Here is an 18,982-nt window from a genome sequence, read left to right as displayed (position 1 = left end):
AGGTAAGCAGCCACCGTAACAACAATTGATCCGACCGCAAACACTAAAAAAACTCGATGCAAACAAACGCAATTTTCGATGCAAGCCGCATTAAAAAGTACGAGTACTCGTACAGTTTGAAGCTTCTCCGTCCACACAAAGTATATCCTTCAAGTGGGGCGCCTGATTGCGATTGGCTCCACTCTTCTGCTTCCTTTCGCTAATCATCCCGGCTGCGGCCAATCAGCTCTCGCTTTACTGCCCGGATCAACTTAGCCCCGTCGCCCAGCCATGCTCCACTCCGCCCTCCTGCATCAGCTAAGCCTGGCCTCAAACGCCTCGAAAGAGCCATGATCTTCACCAACCAACGCTCAGAATGGCTTCTAAACAGCACGACAGCCAGCCTCTCCCCGCAACTGATACGCAAAATGTTCTTCTTGGCACACTGTGAACCAGGAATCCTCGGCCCAGCGGTGGGAACAGGAGAATCCCTTGACGTCATGCGCGTACGATACACTGTGTGGAAGACGCCATTCTCCAGCCAAGCCAGAAACCATGGTGCCGAACCTTGCGACTCTTTGGGACAGGAGCCCTGAAGATCGATTCGATTGGGCAACTAGGACGGTGAGATTCTTTTTTTCTTCTCTTTTTTTTCTGCTGGCGGATTTGAATGAGGCAACGACTCCGTCCGTCTCAGCCCACTCGCTCACTCACTTGCTGATTGCAGACTCCACCGCAAGCAAATCGAAAACGAGCCAGTGCTTCTCCTTGACGAGTCCGTTGCCATCCGTGTCCCGTTAGCGTCAATGGGCAACTGTGTACTCGTTCGTACCGTCAAAAGGTGGCTTTGGGTGAAGGCATACGTATTTGAGTGACTTGCTTGTTCCATTGTGCTTAAATATCGCCGTCGTCCTGTTCTAGTGTGCTGCTTTTGCTTCACACACTGTCCAACTTGAACTTGAGGGTACAGATTCTGTTGGATACAGACATCCTTCCATCACAGCCTTGCCTTAGCAAATAGATCACAGAAACCTTGTGAACAAGCTCTGGGATTAACTTCCATGCGTGCACCTTATCTTTCAAGGAGACAGCCGCAGCCAGAGTAGACTATTTAAAGACTTGTTCTTCCTACATCGAGACAGCACCCACTCTTTCATCCATCCTTTCCAAACTTCACGACACCATGACTACCCGCTCCCTTCCTAGCAATGGCAGCTCTGCCTTTGACTACATCATCGTTGGCGGAGGCACTGCCGGCTGTGTGATTGCCTCTAGGCTCTCAAGCTATCTGCCTGAACGACGCATTCTTCTCATCGAGGCTGGTCCCTCCGACTTTAACCTCAACCATGTCCTCAACCTGCGAGAATGGCTGAGCTTGCTGGGCGGCGAGCTCGACTACAATTATGGCACAACGGAGCAGCCCATGGGTAACAGCCATATCCGCCATTCTCGTGCCAAGGTTCTTGGAGGATGCTCGTCACATAACACCCTCATTTCCTTCCGTCCTTTCCGCCATGATATGGACCGGTGGGTTGCTCAGGGCTGCAAAGGCTGGACCTTTGAAAATGTTACTCGTCACATTGACAATCTCCGCAACACCTTTCAGCCTGTCCATGCCCGCCACCGCAATCAGCTGTGCAAGGACTGGGTCCAGGCTTGCTCCTCTGCTCTCGATATCCCAGTCATTGACGACTTCAACACCGAGATTCGCGAGAAGGGCCAGCTTACGCAGGGTGCAGGCTTCTTCAATGTCTCGTATAACCCTGATAATGGTCGCCGGAGCAGCGCGTCTGTCGCCTACATCCATCCCATTCTGCGCGGCGAGGAGCGGCGGCCAAACCTCACTATCCTGACCGAGGCTCATGTCTCCAAAGTCCTGGTTGAGAATGACGTTGCCAGTGGCATTGTTCTTCACCTGGCATCGGGCCAGAAGACGGTGCTGAAGCCCCGCAAGGAAATTATCCTTTGTGCTGGCGCTGTTGACACACCTCGTCTGATGCTTCACTCTGGACTTGGCCCGCGCTCGCAGCTCGAGGGTCTGGGGATTCCCGTTGTTAAGGATATTCCAGGAGTTGGCGAGAACCTGCTTGATCACCCAGAGACAATCATTATGTGGGAGCTCAACACCCCAGTTCCTCCCAACCAGACCACCATGGACTCAGATGCCGGTGTCTTCATCCGTCGAGAACCCACCAATGCCGCTGGCAGCGATGGAGATGCTGCCGACATCATGATGCACTGCTACCAGATTCCATTCACACTCAACACTGAGCGACTGGGCTATCGCCAAATCCCCGACGGCTATGCATTCTGCATGACTCCCAACATTCCCCGGCCGAGATCTCGAGGTCGCATCTACCTGACTTCCGCCGATCCCGCAGTCAAGCCGGCTCTAGATTTCCGCTACTTTACCGACCCCGAGGGCTACGATGCTGCCACTTTTGTTGCCGGTATCAAGGCGGCTCGTAAAGTTGCTGAGCAAAGTCCTTTCAAGGAGTGGCTGAAGGAAGAAGTTGCTCCCGGCCCCAAGGTACAGACCGACGAACAGATTAGCGAATACGCTCGCCGTGCCGCTCATACCGTCTACCACCCTGCCGGCACCACCAAGATGGGCGATGTGACCAAGGATGAGGCAGCAGTCGTAGATCACGAGCTCAAGGTCCGGGGAATCAAGAAGCTGCGCATTGCTGACGCTGGTGTATTCCCAGAGATGCCCTCTATCAACCCCATGCTTACGGTGCTGGCTATTGGCGAGCGAGCGGCAGAGCTGATTGCCATGGAAGAGGGTTGGAAGCCCAAGACGTCGAGATTGTAGATGAAATACCCACACACTTTCATTGGACGGAGTACAACTGGAGTTGACACATAGACTTTATTTATTACATGGTAGAGTTAAAATGGGACGAGGAGCGCTTTGGTATTCAGCCAGGCTGCGCGATAGATTCGTCGCCACTTGTATTTGTATTCTCTGACGTCTTTACGATAACGATATCCCTTTAGGTAGAAGAAAAGAAATGTTATCTCAATTATATTTAAATACACCTGGCTGCAAGAGAGAGTGAAGCTGAACTTGCCATCGCTGTCCGCTTTCAACCAGGCAACAATAATCATGACCCAATCATCTATTGTACTCTATCCATATACACGTGTGTATAAATGTCTTGCAACGCCTTCACCTAGGAGTATAGTCGGAAATCAACAGTTCTTTTTGCTGTTCCCAGTCAACCAAGTCGAAGCCCATGCCGCCATTTCTGCGCCGTCTTTGTCATCCAATTCCTCCAAATATGAGACAATCTCTTCAATCAAATGAATTGCGCCTTCGTCAGATAGTCGTTTTTGGGATCCAAATATTCCAATGTCTAGGCCTTTTCCTTTTATCGAGGCTTCAATGTCTATGGCGGCCTATAGTACACAAATTTTGAATTAGCATTTCATCAAATATGGAGTAAATAGGTGGCCAACGGCCATGGGAAACACTCACCGGGAATGCATCTCTCACGGGATTCTTTATTAGGCAAAGGTGAGATACTGCTTCTTCTTTTTCTTTGTCGCCATTCGTAAAAGCGTCTTGAGCGACATGCTCATCGCTTTGCACAGGGATCAGTTCGATATTGTTCGAAATGTCGTTTGGTGCTTCGGAGGGAGTATCAGGAAGGCTCAGAAAATTGACAAACGATGTAATTGTGACCCCAGTCCAAGCTGCAACTTCCCATAGGCCTACATCAGCATGGCCATCGGCGGCAATAAGATGAATATCATCCTGTATCATGCTGGCAACTTCGAGAATGTTATCGCTGGATGCCAAGTGAACTCTCAGTGGAACAAGATTGAGCGCCGGGAATGCCAGGGGCAGAGCTTCATCAGCTCGATTGGCAAGATAAATTCCGAACACCACAGTTTTCTTTCCGTCAACGTTTGCAACTCCACTACTTCCTGTTGCAAGTATTTTGGCATAGGCTGCGAAGAAGAGTGCCTGCAGGCTGATGCCCTTTTCTTTGGCCGACGTTTGAAGGTACGCGATATCTGATACCGCAGACTTCCGCAAATGAGACACTCGGTGCTTCCCAGCCATGACAAGAGCGGAAGAGTCTCCATCAGAGGAGCAGCCCTGAAGATATGATATCCAAAAGGCTCTACGAGACTGTCGAGAATCTTCAAGTGGCGGTTGAATGGCATACCTTGACCATTCTTCAATGCCTTGCTCAACCATCAGGGTTCTCCCGTTGAGGAGCTCTGACAGACGATTCAGTATTATCGGGATGCTAACTCCATCGTAGAGTGCGTGGTGAATCTTCAACCTAATGGCTATTTTGTTGTCTTCTCTTCTCGCAGCCTCGAGTCTCACCATTGGCTTGACAGCGGAATTATCACTGGGTAGGGAATTTGCCTTGAGAATGATCTGTAAGAAAGGCTGTTGAGGATCATCCGTTGCAATGAAGACAGTGCGCAGAATGGGAGTCTGAACGACAAGAGACCGCCAAGCTGAATAGACATCTTCAACGCTGACATTTCCCTCAACTAGATACCGAAACTCCGGGTAGAAAACATGACCCTCTGCATTCTGCCACGCACTGACCATATAAACTTGCATAGGCAGCGCTGGAAGAATCACCTCGACATCTTCTTTGGAAATATGTGCACTGGCAAAAAGCTTTTCGACGTCGACATCTCCTTCGGGAGCCCACGCCGTCTCTCTGGGGTGAACGGTGCTGCCGTTTGTTTGGAGAGGAGTCGTGAGCTGTGCCATTTGGCGAATACTTGTCGCTCTGATGAAATCTCTTGGATTTAGATAGATGCCCTCCTTGCGCAAGAGAGAGGTCAGCTTGATTGCGCTGATAGAGTCGAGGCCAAGGTGATAGAGATTGCTCTGGGGTCTGATAGATTCCTCTGGAATATATGACACATGGCTGAGAATTCTCCGAATTATCAGTGCAGTCTCATCAATTTCATCTTCTTCGTCTTCAATAGCCAGACTTTGTTCTTCGCCACCATCAGGCAGAGCAACATCCTCAGTGAGCGAGATATGCGGCAGTCCACCAATCGAAACTCCATTTTCTTGGAAAGAGAGTATCTCGACCTCTTCTGAGTTTGTTAAAAACTCCAGAACCCGGTTTAAATCTTCCAACAACTTTTCAGCCCCATCCTCGGAAATGAATTGCCACTGACAGGCGACTCTCCAAACAAGATCATCGCCGACAGCCTCGGCTTCGACGCTCACAGGATAGTCAACTGCCGAAGCGCCATCAACGGATTTCAGCAATGGATTCACAGATGAGTTATACGGGAATTTTTGGAGCATAAATAGCGTATTAAACAATTCGCTGCTCGATAGCTGCACCGCGTTTTGGATTTTTCTCAGAGGATACGATTGATATTCCCGGATGTCCGCCATGCTCGCCTCAAGGTATCGTAAGAACGATACCGAGCTTCCATGCAGAATACACCTAAGTGCCACTGTATTGATTGTAGCAAACATCAAGTCTTCGGCTCCTTCGAAATCGCGACCTGACATTACGACACCGAATGTCACATCCAGGGCCTTGATCCGATGAGCGAGCACAAGAGCCCAGCAAGCTTGACACAAGACTTGAAGACTGATGCCCTGTTTCTTGCAGAAAGAGGATATTTCGGACATACGCTTGCTTGCAGAATATTCTTTCCGATGTAGGGTGTTCGTCATTCTATCATCGGATGATGCTGGGAGAATAGATGGTGCAACACCGTCCAGATAACCAGCCCAGAATCGACTAGCATCATCAGTGGCTGATGCAAGTATCTTTTGAAGAAAAGGCTTCGCAGACATCCTCGGTTGCAAGTCTCCATAATACGCTGTCTCCAGATCTCGATAAAGAAGACTCAGGGACCACCCATCATACAAAGCATGCGCGATCGAAACAAGAATAAACGTCTTTTCTTTACACATCACGAATTTCAGCTGAAACAGAGCATCAGCTCCGCTGCTTTCTTTCGCGATTCGTTTTGCATCTTCAACAAGATCGCCCATCTCGGTCAAGTCTTGCACCTCGACACTTTCAATCGCGTGGTTCCAGTGTTTCCGCACAACCTGGCAGTATGCCATCTCTAGCTGCAAATCATCAACTTCGAGAAACCCCGTTCGAAGAATCGGCGACCGGTCAATAACCACAAGGAATGCTTTTCGGAGTTTCTCAACATCGATTCCTGCCGAAATCTCAAGAAGGTCGTGATTAAAATACCACTCAAAGTCAGAGTGTATCATCCCAGCAGCCATAGATTCTTGAAGAGGTGTTGGTGGCAACACGGCCTCTATATCGCTTGCACTCAACCCGACTTTGTTAGCATATGACCAGAGTTTATGCTCAAGTTCCTCGAAGCTCCAGTCTGTATTGCCGTTGGATAGTTCGTCAGATTGCTGCGTCTGGATAGATGTCGCCATCTTTGCAATTGTCTGTTGGCGCATAATCTGAGAAGCCGGCAATAAAATGCCCCGTTGCTTGAGCCTAGCAGAGAGCTGAATGACATCGATACTATCCAAGCCAAGCTCGAGAATTGTCTTTGCAGCCGAAATTTCAGCATCATCTAGGCCAGAAAGCGATGCGATCGCATCCCTTATACCAAGAGCCTGATCAGTCCACTCAAATACTTCGTCGTCAGTCTCGTGATCTCCTGACTTGAATCCGTTTTGCTTGACTGAAAGTGGTATTTCATCCTCTTCAATAGATCTCGGAAACGGCACATCAGCAACCAGAAGCCTGATATTTTCATCTAGTTCATCCAATATTTCTTGTAGCTTTGGCGCATCTGCTACATTTCGCTGTGCAACCAGAGTAAGTTGAACATCGCCATTTAATAACCTCTTTGCTTCCAATGCCAACGGATAATCTGGATTCAAAGGCCCGTCCTCTATTTCCCAAAGAGTCAGTTCGTCTTTTGCGGCCTGTTGCTCCACTTCAAACACAAACAGATTATCGAATAACTGTCGGCCACCCACGCACCACTTCTGGATGCTTTTCAGTGGAACGTGTTGGAATGGCAGTATGCTTGTGCTGAATTCGCTGCATCTGAGAATAAGTGACGCCCAGGTTTGGCCACTCAGTGCCTTGTTGAAGAAGGGCACGGTATTGAAGAGAGGGCCTATTGTGTTTTCGACACCAGGAAGATCTATCGACCTTCCAGACACAATCAGGCCAAGTGTTAGCCCTTCGGGATAGTATTTCTGAAGCACGGATGTCCACAATGCCAAAATGACTGGCTGTAAAGTAACTTTGTGCTTCTTTCGCGCATCCTCCAATATAGCTCCACTAATAACTCGAGTTTGTGAGGCAGCAGGGTTGTGTGGAGAAGAAAGCTGAAGAGTTGAACTTTTCCAGCCTTGGAGGTGGTTTTCCCAAAACCCGCGGCAGTCGTCGTGTCGCCATAATGGGCCATGAGATAACGCCTCTATAAATGTTGGAGATGACGCCATAGGGTTCCCTTCATAGATAGATTTCAGTTTTTGAAGCATCAGGTCGAAACTATTTCCATCGTATATCGCATGGAAAACATGAATAACTAGTTTCTTGAAGTCAGGTCCCTTTATGAAGATCACCTCAATTGGCGCTGTGATATGTTCACTGTTTTGCTGAACCCATTCCTGCCACCGGTTATCCAAGAAAGCTTTCGCATCCACCTCGTTTTGCACAGTTGAATCTATCCAGCGCAAGTCCTGGTTCTTCAATGCGACTTGAATGTAACCCTCTGTAGTGTTGACGAACTTTGTTCGCAAGATAGACTCGGAGACAATAAGTTCACTCCAAGCAGCCTTCATTCGCTCCTCTGCAGCATCGCCATTCAATTTCAGCACAAATGAGTTGAAGTATGTACCTCGAATCTCATCTGTAACTGACTTTGAGATAATTCCTTGTTGAAGTGCTGAGCATGGCGCAATATATTCTATATCTTCTCCTCGAAGATTTAGGATACTGCAGGCAAGTGCGCGGTATCGATGATGATATGCTTGTATCATTTGCTGTGATTCTTTCACGCGGCTGTCTTTTAGAGATGAAGAGAGCTTTTCGAATAGCGTTGTGGTAAGGTCTGCAATAATTGGGTTTCGTAGTATGATAGCAGGCGAGCATGCCACAAAACCTCGATCTTTGAACAGAGTAGACAATTGTAAAGCGCTGATGGAATCCACTCCAAGATCAAAGATGCTTGTTTCTCCATCGATGTTGTCTGAGCTAACACACGTAAAATCGGACAGAACCTGGATTACTTTATACCCAGTTTCGCCGTTGACAGATCGAAGGGGGGCCTTTGGTGCTGTCAGATCCATTAATTGCTCGTGCGACAAGCCATTGAACAGCTTCTTCAGTTCCTTCGCCTCAACCTTGTTATTTGGCGATAACGGGATGAACGGAAGTACCAAGAAATACGTGGGAATCATGTAGCCAGGAAGCTTAGCTCTACATGCTTCTTTAGCCTTCGCACCTAGATTCGTCTCGTCCACCAACGGAGCCAACACAGCTTTAGACCGCTGCTGGCCGACCAGGAACGAGACTAGAACATCTTTGCCACTAGATGCATGCTTGATGACAATTGTCGCGACATCTTTAATCTCTGAGGCACCCGTACGAATGACATGGTTAATCTCGCCAATCTCCAAACGCTGTCCACGAAGCTTAACTTGATCATCCGCACGACCGAGAAAGTCAAAGCAGCCATCATGAAGAATACGAACAAGATCGCCGGTTCGATAGATCTTTTCTCCGAATTCTGAAAGCGTCGGAAATCTCTCTTTAGTAAGTTCCTCGCGATTGAGGTATCCTTTGCCAACCAATCTTCCAGAAACGCAGAGTTCTCCAACAGCACCTCGCAGCACTGGGATCTCGGTTCCATTGCGGAAAACGTAGGATCCCACGTTGAGAAACTGTTTTCCAATATTGCTCGGTCTTCCATTAATGGGCACTCTTTGGTACATGGTCACACCAATCGTCGCCTCTGTCGGGCCGTAGGCATTGTATATAACAGCTTTCGGTCCCCAGGCATCCAAGATTTCTTGCTTGAGCTGTTCACCACCAGTAATAAACACACCTTTACATAAACCCGGCACCTCGTCTGGATGAGTAAGACGAGCCAAACTCGGTGTCAGATCAATGTGTGTAATTTCAAGGTTGTTGATGGATGCAATCAAGTCATCGAGAATGAGATCTCTTGGAGCCGCAACAACCGTGATGCCAACCGACCAACTCCAATATTGCTCCAACACTGAGACGTCGAAATGAAGAGCTGCAAACTGCAGCCATCTAGAGTCGTCGCTCCAATGCCCTTTGAACAGCTCTTGAAAGGCCATCATAGCCTGCACACAATTGTCGTGTGTGATTTCACATCCCTTTGGTGTTCCTGTCGTGCCGGATGTATACAGACAATAACACGTCGCATCAGGTGTAAAATTAGCACCCAGGTTACGTTTCTCGGAAGATAACAATTTCACAGACTCAAGGTCAATACGAATAACCTTCACATCCGTATCAAAGTCAATGTTTCCTTCAGACGTCGTCAGCAAACAAGGCGCCAAGGAGTCTTTGAGAATAAACTCCTTTCTGTCTTTGGGCGCGCTTGGGTCAAGCGCTACAAAGGCACATCCAGCCTTGAGAATTCCAAGAATAGAGATATACGCCTCTGGACACTTGTCAAAGTGAATCGCGACGATACTCCCTATGGCAGCAACGTCGCTCAGCAAGTTGGCCAACTTATCACCCATCGCGTCGAATTCAGCGTACGTCCACACCTGCTTCACCGGACGGGATCCTTCGAATTTGCCAACAAACTCTAGAGCAGTGTCATTCGGATGAGACACCGCCCTTTGTTCCACGAAATGATGTAAGAATTGTACAGGTGCATGTAGCTCTGGTGAAAAGGGAGGTGTTATCGCAAAAAGATCAGGCTTCGATTGATAGATGCCATCCTCGTCGCCATCAGGCTCAGTAGCAATGTGAATCATCATTGCGTCAAATTGTCTGACTAGCAACTCTGCTTGCTCTATTGGCAGTATATCACTGAAAAATGTGATACAGAGCTGGATTTCACCATTATCCATTGGCTTAACCTCAAGCGATACTGGATAGTCGACAGTTGCATCATCATTCACGAGCCTCCAGCGCTTTGTGATATTAGACTCTGTCTCCAATTTCTGATAAACTAGAAGTGTATCAAACACAGGTGTCGCAGGATGACCCAGCCATTTTTGTATCTGCGTTAGAGGAGTGTGCTGATGCCTATGTGCGTCGGCGTTATATTCCATCATATATCGAGTCAACTCGGTATTTGATGGCTGATTCACTGCAATAACGGGAATGGTATTCATACAAGGAAACGGCGCATCTTTTGTCTCGTCCATAGAGCGGCCAGATAGAATCACGCCAAACACGACAGATTCTTCTCCCAAATACGAAGACAGAATTCTTGTCCATGCAGCCTGGATGATGGCCTGGATGGAAACACCTTGTTTCATGGTCGCCATTTGCAGGGATGAAAGTGTCGCTGAGGATCTGATTTCAAACGAAAGCATAGTTCTCTCATCCTCTCGGAGGGGTGTCATGACCGGAAAAGTGTTCACCACTGCCATTTCCGCCTTCTCCGTCCAGAACTCTTGCGCCGTACTTCGGTCACTGAGGCTTCTAGATAGGATTTCATTCAGTGCGGGCTCAATAGGTCGGATGTGAGCGATATCTTGGCCACTCAAAAGTGTAGATAGGTCACCCATCATCTGGTCGAGTGAACGCGCATCATAGAGAGCATGATGAATAAGAATGTTCATCATGATTCCACCATTAATATCGGCCAGAGAAACCCTCCAGGGTGGAATATGGAGATTATTTAGTATTGTCGCTGCTTCCTTTTCCTTCCACTCTTGCAAGTCATCTTGTGATTCCATATGGAATATATGCTTGAATGACTCAGTAGAATCTGATGAAGATGAGTATCTCAACATGGCGAACGAGCTATACTGATGCTGGACTGCAGCGAATCCCGTCCGAAGCATAGGATGATGGACTTGGAGAGCCTTCCAAGCCGCAATCAAGTCATCCTTTAAGACGATATTATCAACTGCATATGATAAAAGATTGAGGTAATTCTGGCCTTGAGACTGGATGAACGACACCAGCATTGCACACTGAAGCGGGGTGCTTGGAAGGACTGCCTCTATGTCTGTAGCATCAAGTGCCTTATCTGCGATCTGAGCCGATATCTCCTTGGAGAATTTTTCAAAGTTATATCCAGGTGTTGTCTCGCTATCCTCGGATGTCTGTGATATCCTCTGTGCCAATCTGGTACAATTTTGGCACTCAATGACATCGGAGGCAGACACCACAAATCCTTCTCGTCGAAGCATGGCAGCCACCTGAACTGCGTTGATACTGTCTAACCCCAGCTGGAATATGCTTGTTTCAGGATGGATCTTCTGGATTGATGTTCCCGAGAGACTCGAAAGGACTTGGCGAATCTTTTTCTCAGGCTCCGTCCATTCCGCGTCGCTAATCTGAGGTTTCTCTGATGCTGCGAGTGTATTCTTTTTCGCGGTAACAGTATTTAGAACGGATAATTGAGCAGGTTGAAGATGGCTTCTGTCAGGTAGAGCGGACGAAGGATGGTCCAGGATAGTTTGGAAGAAGCTTTTGAAAATCTCAGCAAGCGCTAATGCGATATCCTCACTAAGAGCACTCTTGTCATAATGCATATTGATGGCAATGGCGTTCAAGCTAGAATGCGGAATAACTTCGCAGACAACTGGAATATCCATTTCTCCATCATCTGCTTCAAGTGTCCATATTCCAGAATCCATGTCTTGCAAGGGGCTCTGAAGCAACAGCAACGTATCAAAAAGCCTGCGGCCCTCTTTTGTGCCGAGTTTCTGGATCAATCTTAGAGGCGAGAATTGATAGCTTTGAACATCAGAATTAAGGCGCTGAAACGACTTGGCAAGATCAATGTTACGAGAAGAGGTGGAAACATCTTTTCTCACAGGAATCGTGTTGAAGCAAGGGGCAACCAATCTATCGAGACCTTCAATGTCCAATGTGCGACCATTCATAACGAGTCCAAAACAGACGTCAGTTGAAGTTGAACAAACTGAAAGAGTAGTTGCCCATGCTGCCTGACATATGGAGAGTAAAGATACTCCAAGGGATCTCAGTCGGGTTTTGATCTCACCATATGATACATCTAGGGTTTCCCGATGTGCGCATTGAACAATCTGGCTTCCCGAAGGCTGCATGAATAGATTTAAAGGATCATACCCTCGGAAATGATTGCTCCAGAATTTCTCAACATCATCAGGTAAACTGAGTGCCGCTTGTAGAAAAGGTGTGTAAGAGACAGGCGGGGGTAACGCTTCGCCATGTGCCAGCGCTTCAACTTCTCTCCAGAGATTCTCCATCGCTACTCCATCATATAGGGCATGGTGGCATATAAAAGATAAGAATATCGAGTCTTCTTGTTGTATAATGGCAAACGATAGAGGTGGTACTTTTGTATCCAGGGGGTCAGATAGACAGATTACATGTTGGTGGGCAGCTTCATCGAGAGAAGCTGTAGTAACGGCAAACTCCTTCCACTGAATCGTCCAATTATCCAGAACTACTTGCGCAATTGGAAATTGAACACTATCAGTAGTGATAAAGCAGGTTCTGAGAATACTATGCCGCCTCGTCATCTCATCCCAGTAGCCTTTCATCTCGTCAACAGGACGATGAAGGCGCAGAAGAATTCTGTTATAATAGCTGCCCTGTGACAACATTGCTTCTTGCAGGGGAGAGCACGGCAAGATCCCAGTGATAGAATACGGCGCTTGTTCAAAAGTTTCGTGGACCCCGTGAATGAAGGAGTCAGAAAAGAAGACAACATCTTTTACTGGGCCATCTCTCTCCGAACGCTCTTGGAGAAAGCGCGCAAGTTGTGCGACAGAAGAGTGCTGCAAAATCGCCGAAATAGGAACCCGATACCCCAGTTGAGAATTGAGGTTGCGAGAAACACCAATCGCAGATATAGAGTCCAAGCCGATGGTTGCAAATGGCGTCCAACGACCAATGTCAGATCGGGACACATTTAAAGACCGTGCAATGGCCTCCGCTATCATTATTTCCGCCTTGCTCCACTCAGCATCGTCTTGCATCGTTACAGTACTGGACACACTTTCAAGATATTCCTGAGACAGCGCCTCAAAACAAGACTGTAGTTTCCGCCGGTCAACTTTGCCGCTAGATGTAAGGGGTATTCGAGAGACTGGTATCAGATAGGAAGGCACCATGTATGACGGTAACTTTGATATCAGGGTGGCATATAAAGAACGATGAGATTCGGCATCGGGATCTAATGTCTGTAACACTTCGTCGACTGCTCCCTGGGAAAACGTATAGAATGAAGCAAGCTGATTAGTCGCGCCGCTTTCTCGTCTAACCAACGTGGTTACTGCAGCATGTATTGAGGGATCCGAAGTTATCACGCTGTTGACTTCGCCAGCTTCAATTCGTTGGCCTTTGAGCTTAAGTTGATCGTCGATACGACCGAGAATAAGAAGCGACTTGTCTGGAAGCATCCTGCCCATATCACCAGAACGATAAATGAGGCCATAATCCGGGTGATTGATAAACTTTTCCGCCGTCAAGTCGGGCATATTGAGATAGCCATCGGCGACCTGCTCTCCCCCAAAGCAGAATTCGCCTATCCAACCGATCGGAACAGTTGAAAGGCCGTCCGGAGAAAGCACGAAAATTGATGTATTAGAGAAGCACCAGCCAAGGTGCTCGATATACTCGCCCGGCTTCATTCTCTTGACGCTGCAAATATTCGTCGTCTCTGATGGCCCATATCCTTGCCACAGTAATTCTCCCCAAGTATCAAGAACCGATAGAGTCATGGGTTCTCCTGCCGTAACCAGAAACTCAACGTTGGGCACATTCTTGGGGTCAATCAAGGATGCCACTGTAGGTGTCAAACTAAGATGTGTGATCTGGAACTGGCGAATCGAATGCTCTAGGTCTTCGAACAAGTCATCATTGGCAGCGGCACAAAGGCACATGCCAGCGTGCCAAGCAAAGAAAATCTCAAAGACAGATACGTCAAATGCCTGCGAACAAGCTTGTAATAGCCGAGCAGGATTTCTCTGAGCGCTGGGATATACAGATGCAAGGTATGTAACGTTGTTGACAATATTCTTCTGGCTCACAGCGACACCTTTTGGTACTCCTGTAGTCCCTGAGGTGTAAATCACATAGGCCAGCCTCGACATGTCCATTGGTATGTCCAGGTTATTGTTTGCAAAGCCATCTAACGAAGCCGATTCGACATCCAAGAACTGTACATCAGTGACACCTTGAAACGATTGTATAGAGTCCTTATCTACCACACAACGTTCAATGCTTCCTGATTTAAAGATATCTTCCACCCTTTCGATTGGTGTGGATGGAAGAAGAGGCAAGTATGCGCATCTAGCCTTGACGATTCCAAGAATTGAGGCGTAGAGAAGGGGTGACTTTTGCATGACGATTGCAATAACCTGACCAGGTTCGGCCCCTTGCTCAAGCAAGAAACGAGCAATCCGGTTGGAGAGGTGATTTAGGGATTCGTATGACATCGTATCCGCAATTATAGGGACTTCTGAGAGCAATTTACTAAAACAAATGGCATCCGCATCTGGGGTTTTTGCAGCCGCAGCCTCGAATAAAGTAGCGAGGTCGACTTCGTCTTGTAGTTTCTCAGGATTTGTGTTTGCAACAGATGCCTCGGTTGCAATGGCATCTTTTGCCGTCCGAATTAACCCATCAGGATACTGAATGATGTGCTGAAAAGCTGCCTTAACTTGCTCAACCAATATCTCGACCATTTCTGACGGAAACCATTCCGTGTGATACGTAGCCTGCATCGAGAATCCGGCATCATTCGGCTCCACCTCCAACAATAGTTTTGTTTCCAGGTGATCCAAGTGCCGAGTTTCTCTAATAGCCGCCTCCTTACGATTCTTCGTATACAAGGATTCTTGGTAAACGAATAGTACGTCATATAGGCTTTCGGTCACCTGTAGACTTGAGAGCTTCTTAATTTCTGACAGTGGTAATAGGCAATGCTCCATGATTTTCCGATTGCTCTCGTTGATATTCCGCAAGACATCAGACATCGTAGCAGAGTTATCGATACCCACTCGTAGAGGAAGCGACGCAATACTTGGTCCAACAATCTCCTCAACGTCTTCAACCGGAATAGTTCGGCCAGATGTCACTGAACCTAAAAGGACATCTGACGTACCCACCATACTACCCCAAATGATCGCCAGGGCCGCTTGAAAATAGACTTGGGCGCCATATCTCGTGTTCGTAAAGACTTCTTGAGCGGCCTCTGCGGGGATATCAAGTTGTGTCTTTACAACTAAAGTTTCATCAAATTCAGCTGGCCGAGCACTCAACTTTGGACGACTTGGTTTATTCCAGTCAACGAGATATTCAGCCCAAAATGCCCTTGCGCTGTCCATTTGATCTCGCGGGATATTGCTGGTATATGCAAGGAGATTTGAAAACTGCGGCCGGGGAGGCAATGGTCTTCCATATAATACAGTACTTAGATCTGATAGTATGATATCCATGGACCAGCCATCGTAAATGGCATGATGGATATTAATCAAAAGGCGAGGGCCTGCATCAGATCTCGCCTGCTGAATCTGTATTCGAAGCGGCCGAAGCAGCGTTTCGTCTCCAGATAGCTCCAGTTGGTGAAACTCCTCGACGACTTCTATTTGGTCAGATCGCAGTGATTTGAATATTGGTGATACAAAACTTCCTTGCCAATTGACAAAGCCTGCTCTCAAGATATCCCTTTGCCGCGCAAGAAGGTGAAACGCGTCTTGTATTTCTGTCGCAGTAATTCCAGGATTTGCCTCAAGTTCTATCTCGTTCCAGTAAGCTTCCAGACGCTGTACCGTCTCTGATAGCATTGCAACTTGGAGAGGGCTGCACTGTAGCACATCCTCGACAAGCTCCAAGTCCTTTTGTAGAGCAGCATTGCTTTCTGCAATTGAATCCAAATTGTCCATCAGATGGATATCAATTAATGAAGCTTCATAATGAGTAAGAGATGAAAGAGGCCGTACTGCAGAGCATAGCTGTGCTATTGTCTGCATGCTCAACAGCTCCGCAACACTCACGCTAAATCCTGACGAACGAAGCGATGATGCCAACTTGATTGCAACGAGAGAATCAATTCCCGCGGAAGCTAGGGTCATATCATAATTTGCTTCAGCTCCCAGGGTATCCGATATGACACGCAGGATGGTCTTCTCTGTGTCGGACAAGGCAATCGAGGAATCGCTCTGGCCTCTTCCAGCAGCTTTTTGCTCAATGAATTCCGCTTTCAGCCTTTTGGTATCGACTTTACCACTCGGCAACCGAGGGAACTCATCCATTAACACCAGTTCTCCCGGCATCATGAACTGCGGAAGCCAGCTTCGACACTGGTTCATGATCAAGTCTTCCGTGACTCCAGTATCCGCAACACAGAATACAACCAGGATGGAGTCAATCACAGCCCCAACGGCCAAGTGGCATCCAGGAGTTTTTAATACAGCAGACTGAACTTCCCCCAGCTCAAGCCGCTGACCTCGAAGCTTTACTTGGCCCTCGGATAAGCGTCCATAAATCTCTATGGTCCCATCGCTACTTATGCGTGCTTTGTCTCCGGTCCGGTAGATTAAGCCATAGGGCGAAGGTATAAAAGAGGAAGCCGTTTGCTCTTGTCGGTTGAGATATCCATCGGCAAGCTGGTAGCCTCCAACTGCAAGCTCTCCGATTTCTCCTTTGGGGAGAATCTTGGCGTTTCTACTCGCCTCTGCAGTTTCTGCAGGCTCAATTATAAAGCATGATACGGTGGGTAGCTGCACGCCAATGTTTTTTATTGAAGATGTGGAGGAGAACGCTTCCTGTACGGTACTATGGGGCTCGTTAGATATCACCAACTCAGAGATGGACTTTTCACAATGCACTTACCAGTGAATCGTGGCTTCTGTTGGTCCGTACATGGCCCACAGTATACTCTCCCTATCTTGGCTTCCGCCAAATTCCCGTATTACAGGCTCATTGAGCATCTCACCAATGGTCAACAGCAACTGTAGTGTCGGAACATTTTCTCTTTTCCGTAACAGACTAGCTGCCACAGTTGGTGTCAACTCGCAAGCATCCACGCCCATCGACGAGATGACTTCTGGCAGATCGTTCAGCATCTCCTTTCGATCGACACTGATCAATGTGCTTCCACGAAACAACGGAAAGAAGATCTCGAACACGGAGACATCAAATGTTGGAGCAGCAAACTGGAGGAAACGAGAAAATGTCGGCACATGCTGATTATGGGCTAGCAATGCCTGTGTTACAGCAGAGTGGGATATACCAACGCCCTTTGGAACTCCAGTTGATCCAGATGTATACATGACATATGCCAAATCCTTTGTGCTAGGAGCACGACAGTTGGCGGGTTCTATATCCAGGGATTTCTCTTCTTCGTCTTCATCAACTAAAAGCACCTTTACGGCGCTTTGTGGAGGTATACGGGAGGCCAGCTCCGCGGATGCCACGACAACGGCCGCGGAAACATCGTTAAAAATGAAGTTGACTCGGTCCGGAGGAGCATCCACATTGAGCGGGCAGAATGCACCTCCAGCCTTTAGAATAGCTAACAAGGCTATGTATAAGTGTGGCGACTGGTGAACCAGAACTGGAACCACAAACTGATCTTTGGTTTCACCAAATGCACGACATATCCTGCTTGCTAGGGCATCTGCAGCATCATGGAGCTGACGATAGGATAATGATACGCGCTTATTCCTGCCGGTATAGTCCAGGGCTATTGAATCGTCCGGTTCCCTGATAAGGTGATGCAGTAGGTCCGGACCGGGTAATAGAGTTGGATGTGGGTTAAGCACAGATAAGTCAGCGGGCGCCTCCATCGTTGCACCGTTTCGTGTGTGTGTGTGTGTGTGTGCGTGCGTTTGTGCGTGTGTATGTGTGGTTTGCAAAGACTGTCAGAAAACCCTGACCAAAATAGGCACTTTTACCAACCAAGTGCTGATTTCCACAATCAAATCACAGCCATAAAGCCCTTGGAGGCATCAAGGCGCGATCTACCTACGAGAAAATGTTTGCATCACGTCGACCCATATGCGAAATAGCCTCACGGTCGTTGGTCACTCGAATGCACTGCCCGCGCGCCATTTAGCCAAGATTGAACCACGCGACATGTAAAAGCCCAAATCCGAGCGTATGAGACAAGTTACTGCTGAATTGGCATGTCGATGATTCGCCGATGAGGCTTTCGGGGCTCGTGATTCCTGCGTCGACGGCACTGCGTCTAAATCGTGCATGAGCTGGGGCAGAAACGGGCCTCTCAGAGGAGCGCAATTAATCAGCGAGGCGTAAGGAGAGGCACCAACCACCAATCGAATCGTCAGTTTGAGACACTGTCGTAGCCGCTCGCTGTCACGCTGCTGCGCAGGTGGGAAATATCGGTTGATATAGTTCGTCCGAATAGTTCTTTACCATGCAGCTTTAGCCTTATTGCAAGCAGGGCCCGGAGTTCGGCTACCACACGCAACGCGCGTTATGCTTCGCTTAGCTTGAAGGTTAGGTTTCGTTTCCAAAGGGTAACGATGGCGTCACGGGTACTGAATCGGATCATGTACAAACAAGGATGAGAGGATGAGGAAGGATGTGTGTGTGAAAGTGGGAGAGCAAAACGGTAGCGTCACAGGCAAAGGCATCGATCGCATAACAGCCAGAAGGGAGTCTCCCATGTTAATAAGGCCAAACCAGGGCCAAAACCAGGCACTCAACTCACTTTGGGTGACACAGCCCGAAGAGGGGCGGCCGCCTTGTCTGACATGAGCAACCACTAGCGAGGCGTTTACCAGCGATCGGCTCGTTGGAGGCTTCGAATTCTCCAGCAAGCCGAGAGAATCCTCTGTAGCCCGTCTTCATAAAGTACTCATGTGGGGCTCGGTGTTTTC

General features: G+C 48.1%; 2 protein-coding genes across 2 annotated transcripts; one reads left to right on the top strand and one right to left on the bottom strand.

Annotated features, from left to right (window-relative positions):
* Positions 1-906: 906 nt before the first annotated feature.
* TRIVIDRAFT_85586 (uncharacterized protein) lies at positions 907-3,013 on the top strand (the record flags this gene model as incomplete). The annotated part of the gene is made up of 1 exon (XM_014105584.1): positions 907-3,013. One exon carries the CDS (start codon positions 1,163-1,165, stop codon positions 2,792-2,794), a length of 1,632 nt encoding a protein of 543 aa, XP_013961059.1.
* Positions 3,014-3,087: 74 nt separating this feature from the next.
* TRIVIDRAFT_85582 (putative non-ribosomal peptide synthetase) lies at positions 3,088-17,926 on the bottom strand (the record flags this gene model as incomplete). The annotated part of the gene is made up of 3 exons (XM_014105583.1): positions 3,088-3,381; positions 3,461-16,913; positions 16,971-17,926. The coding sequence occupies 3 exons, from the start codon at positions 17,924-17,926 to the stop codon at positions 3,175-3,177; spliced, it is 14,616 nt and encodes a 4,871-aa protein (XP_013961058.1).
* Between the last annotated feature and the right edge of the window lie 1,056 nt (positions 17,927-18,982).

The sequence above is a fragment of the Trichoderma virens genome (assembly GCF_000170995.1).
Source record: "Trichoderma virens Gv29-8 chromosome Unknown TRIVIscaffold_1, whole genome shotgun sequence".
Classification (NCBI taxonomy): Eukaryota; Fungi; Ascomycota; class Sordariomycetes; order Hypocreales; family Hypocreaceae; genus Trichoderma; species Trichoderma virens.
This window is presented reverse-complemented; position numbering and strand designations above follow the sequence as displayed.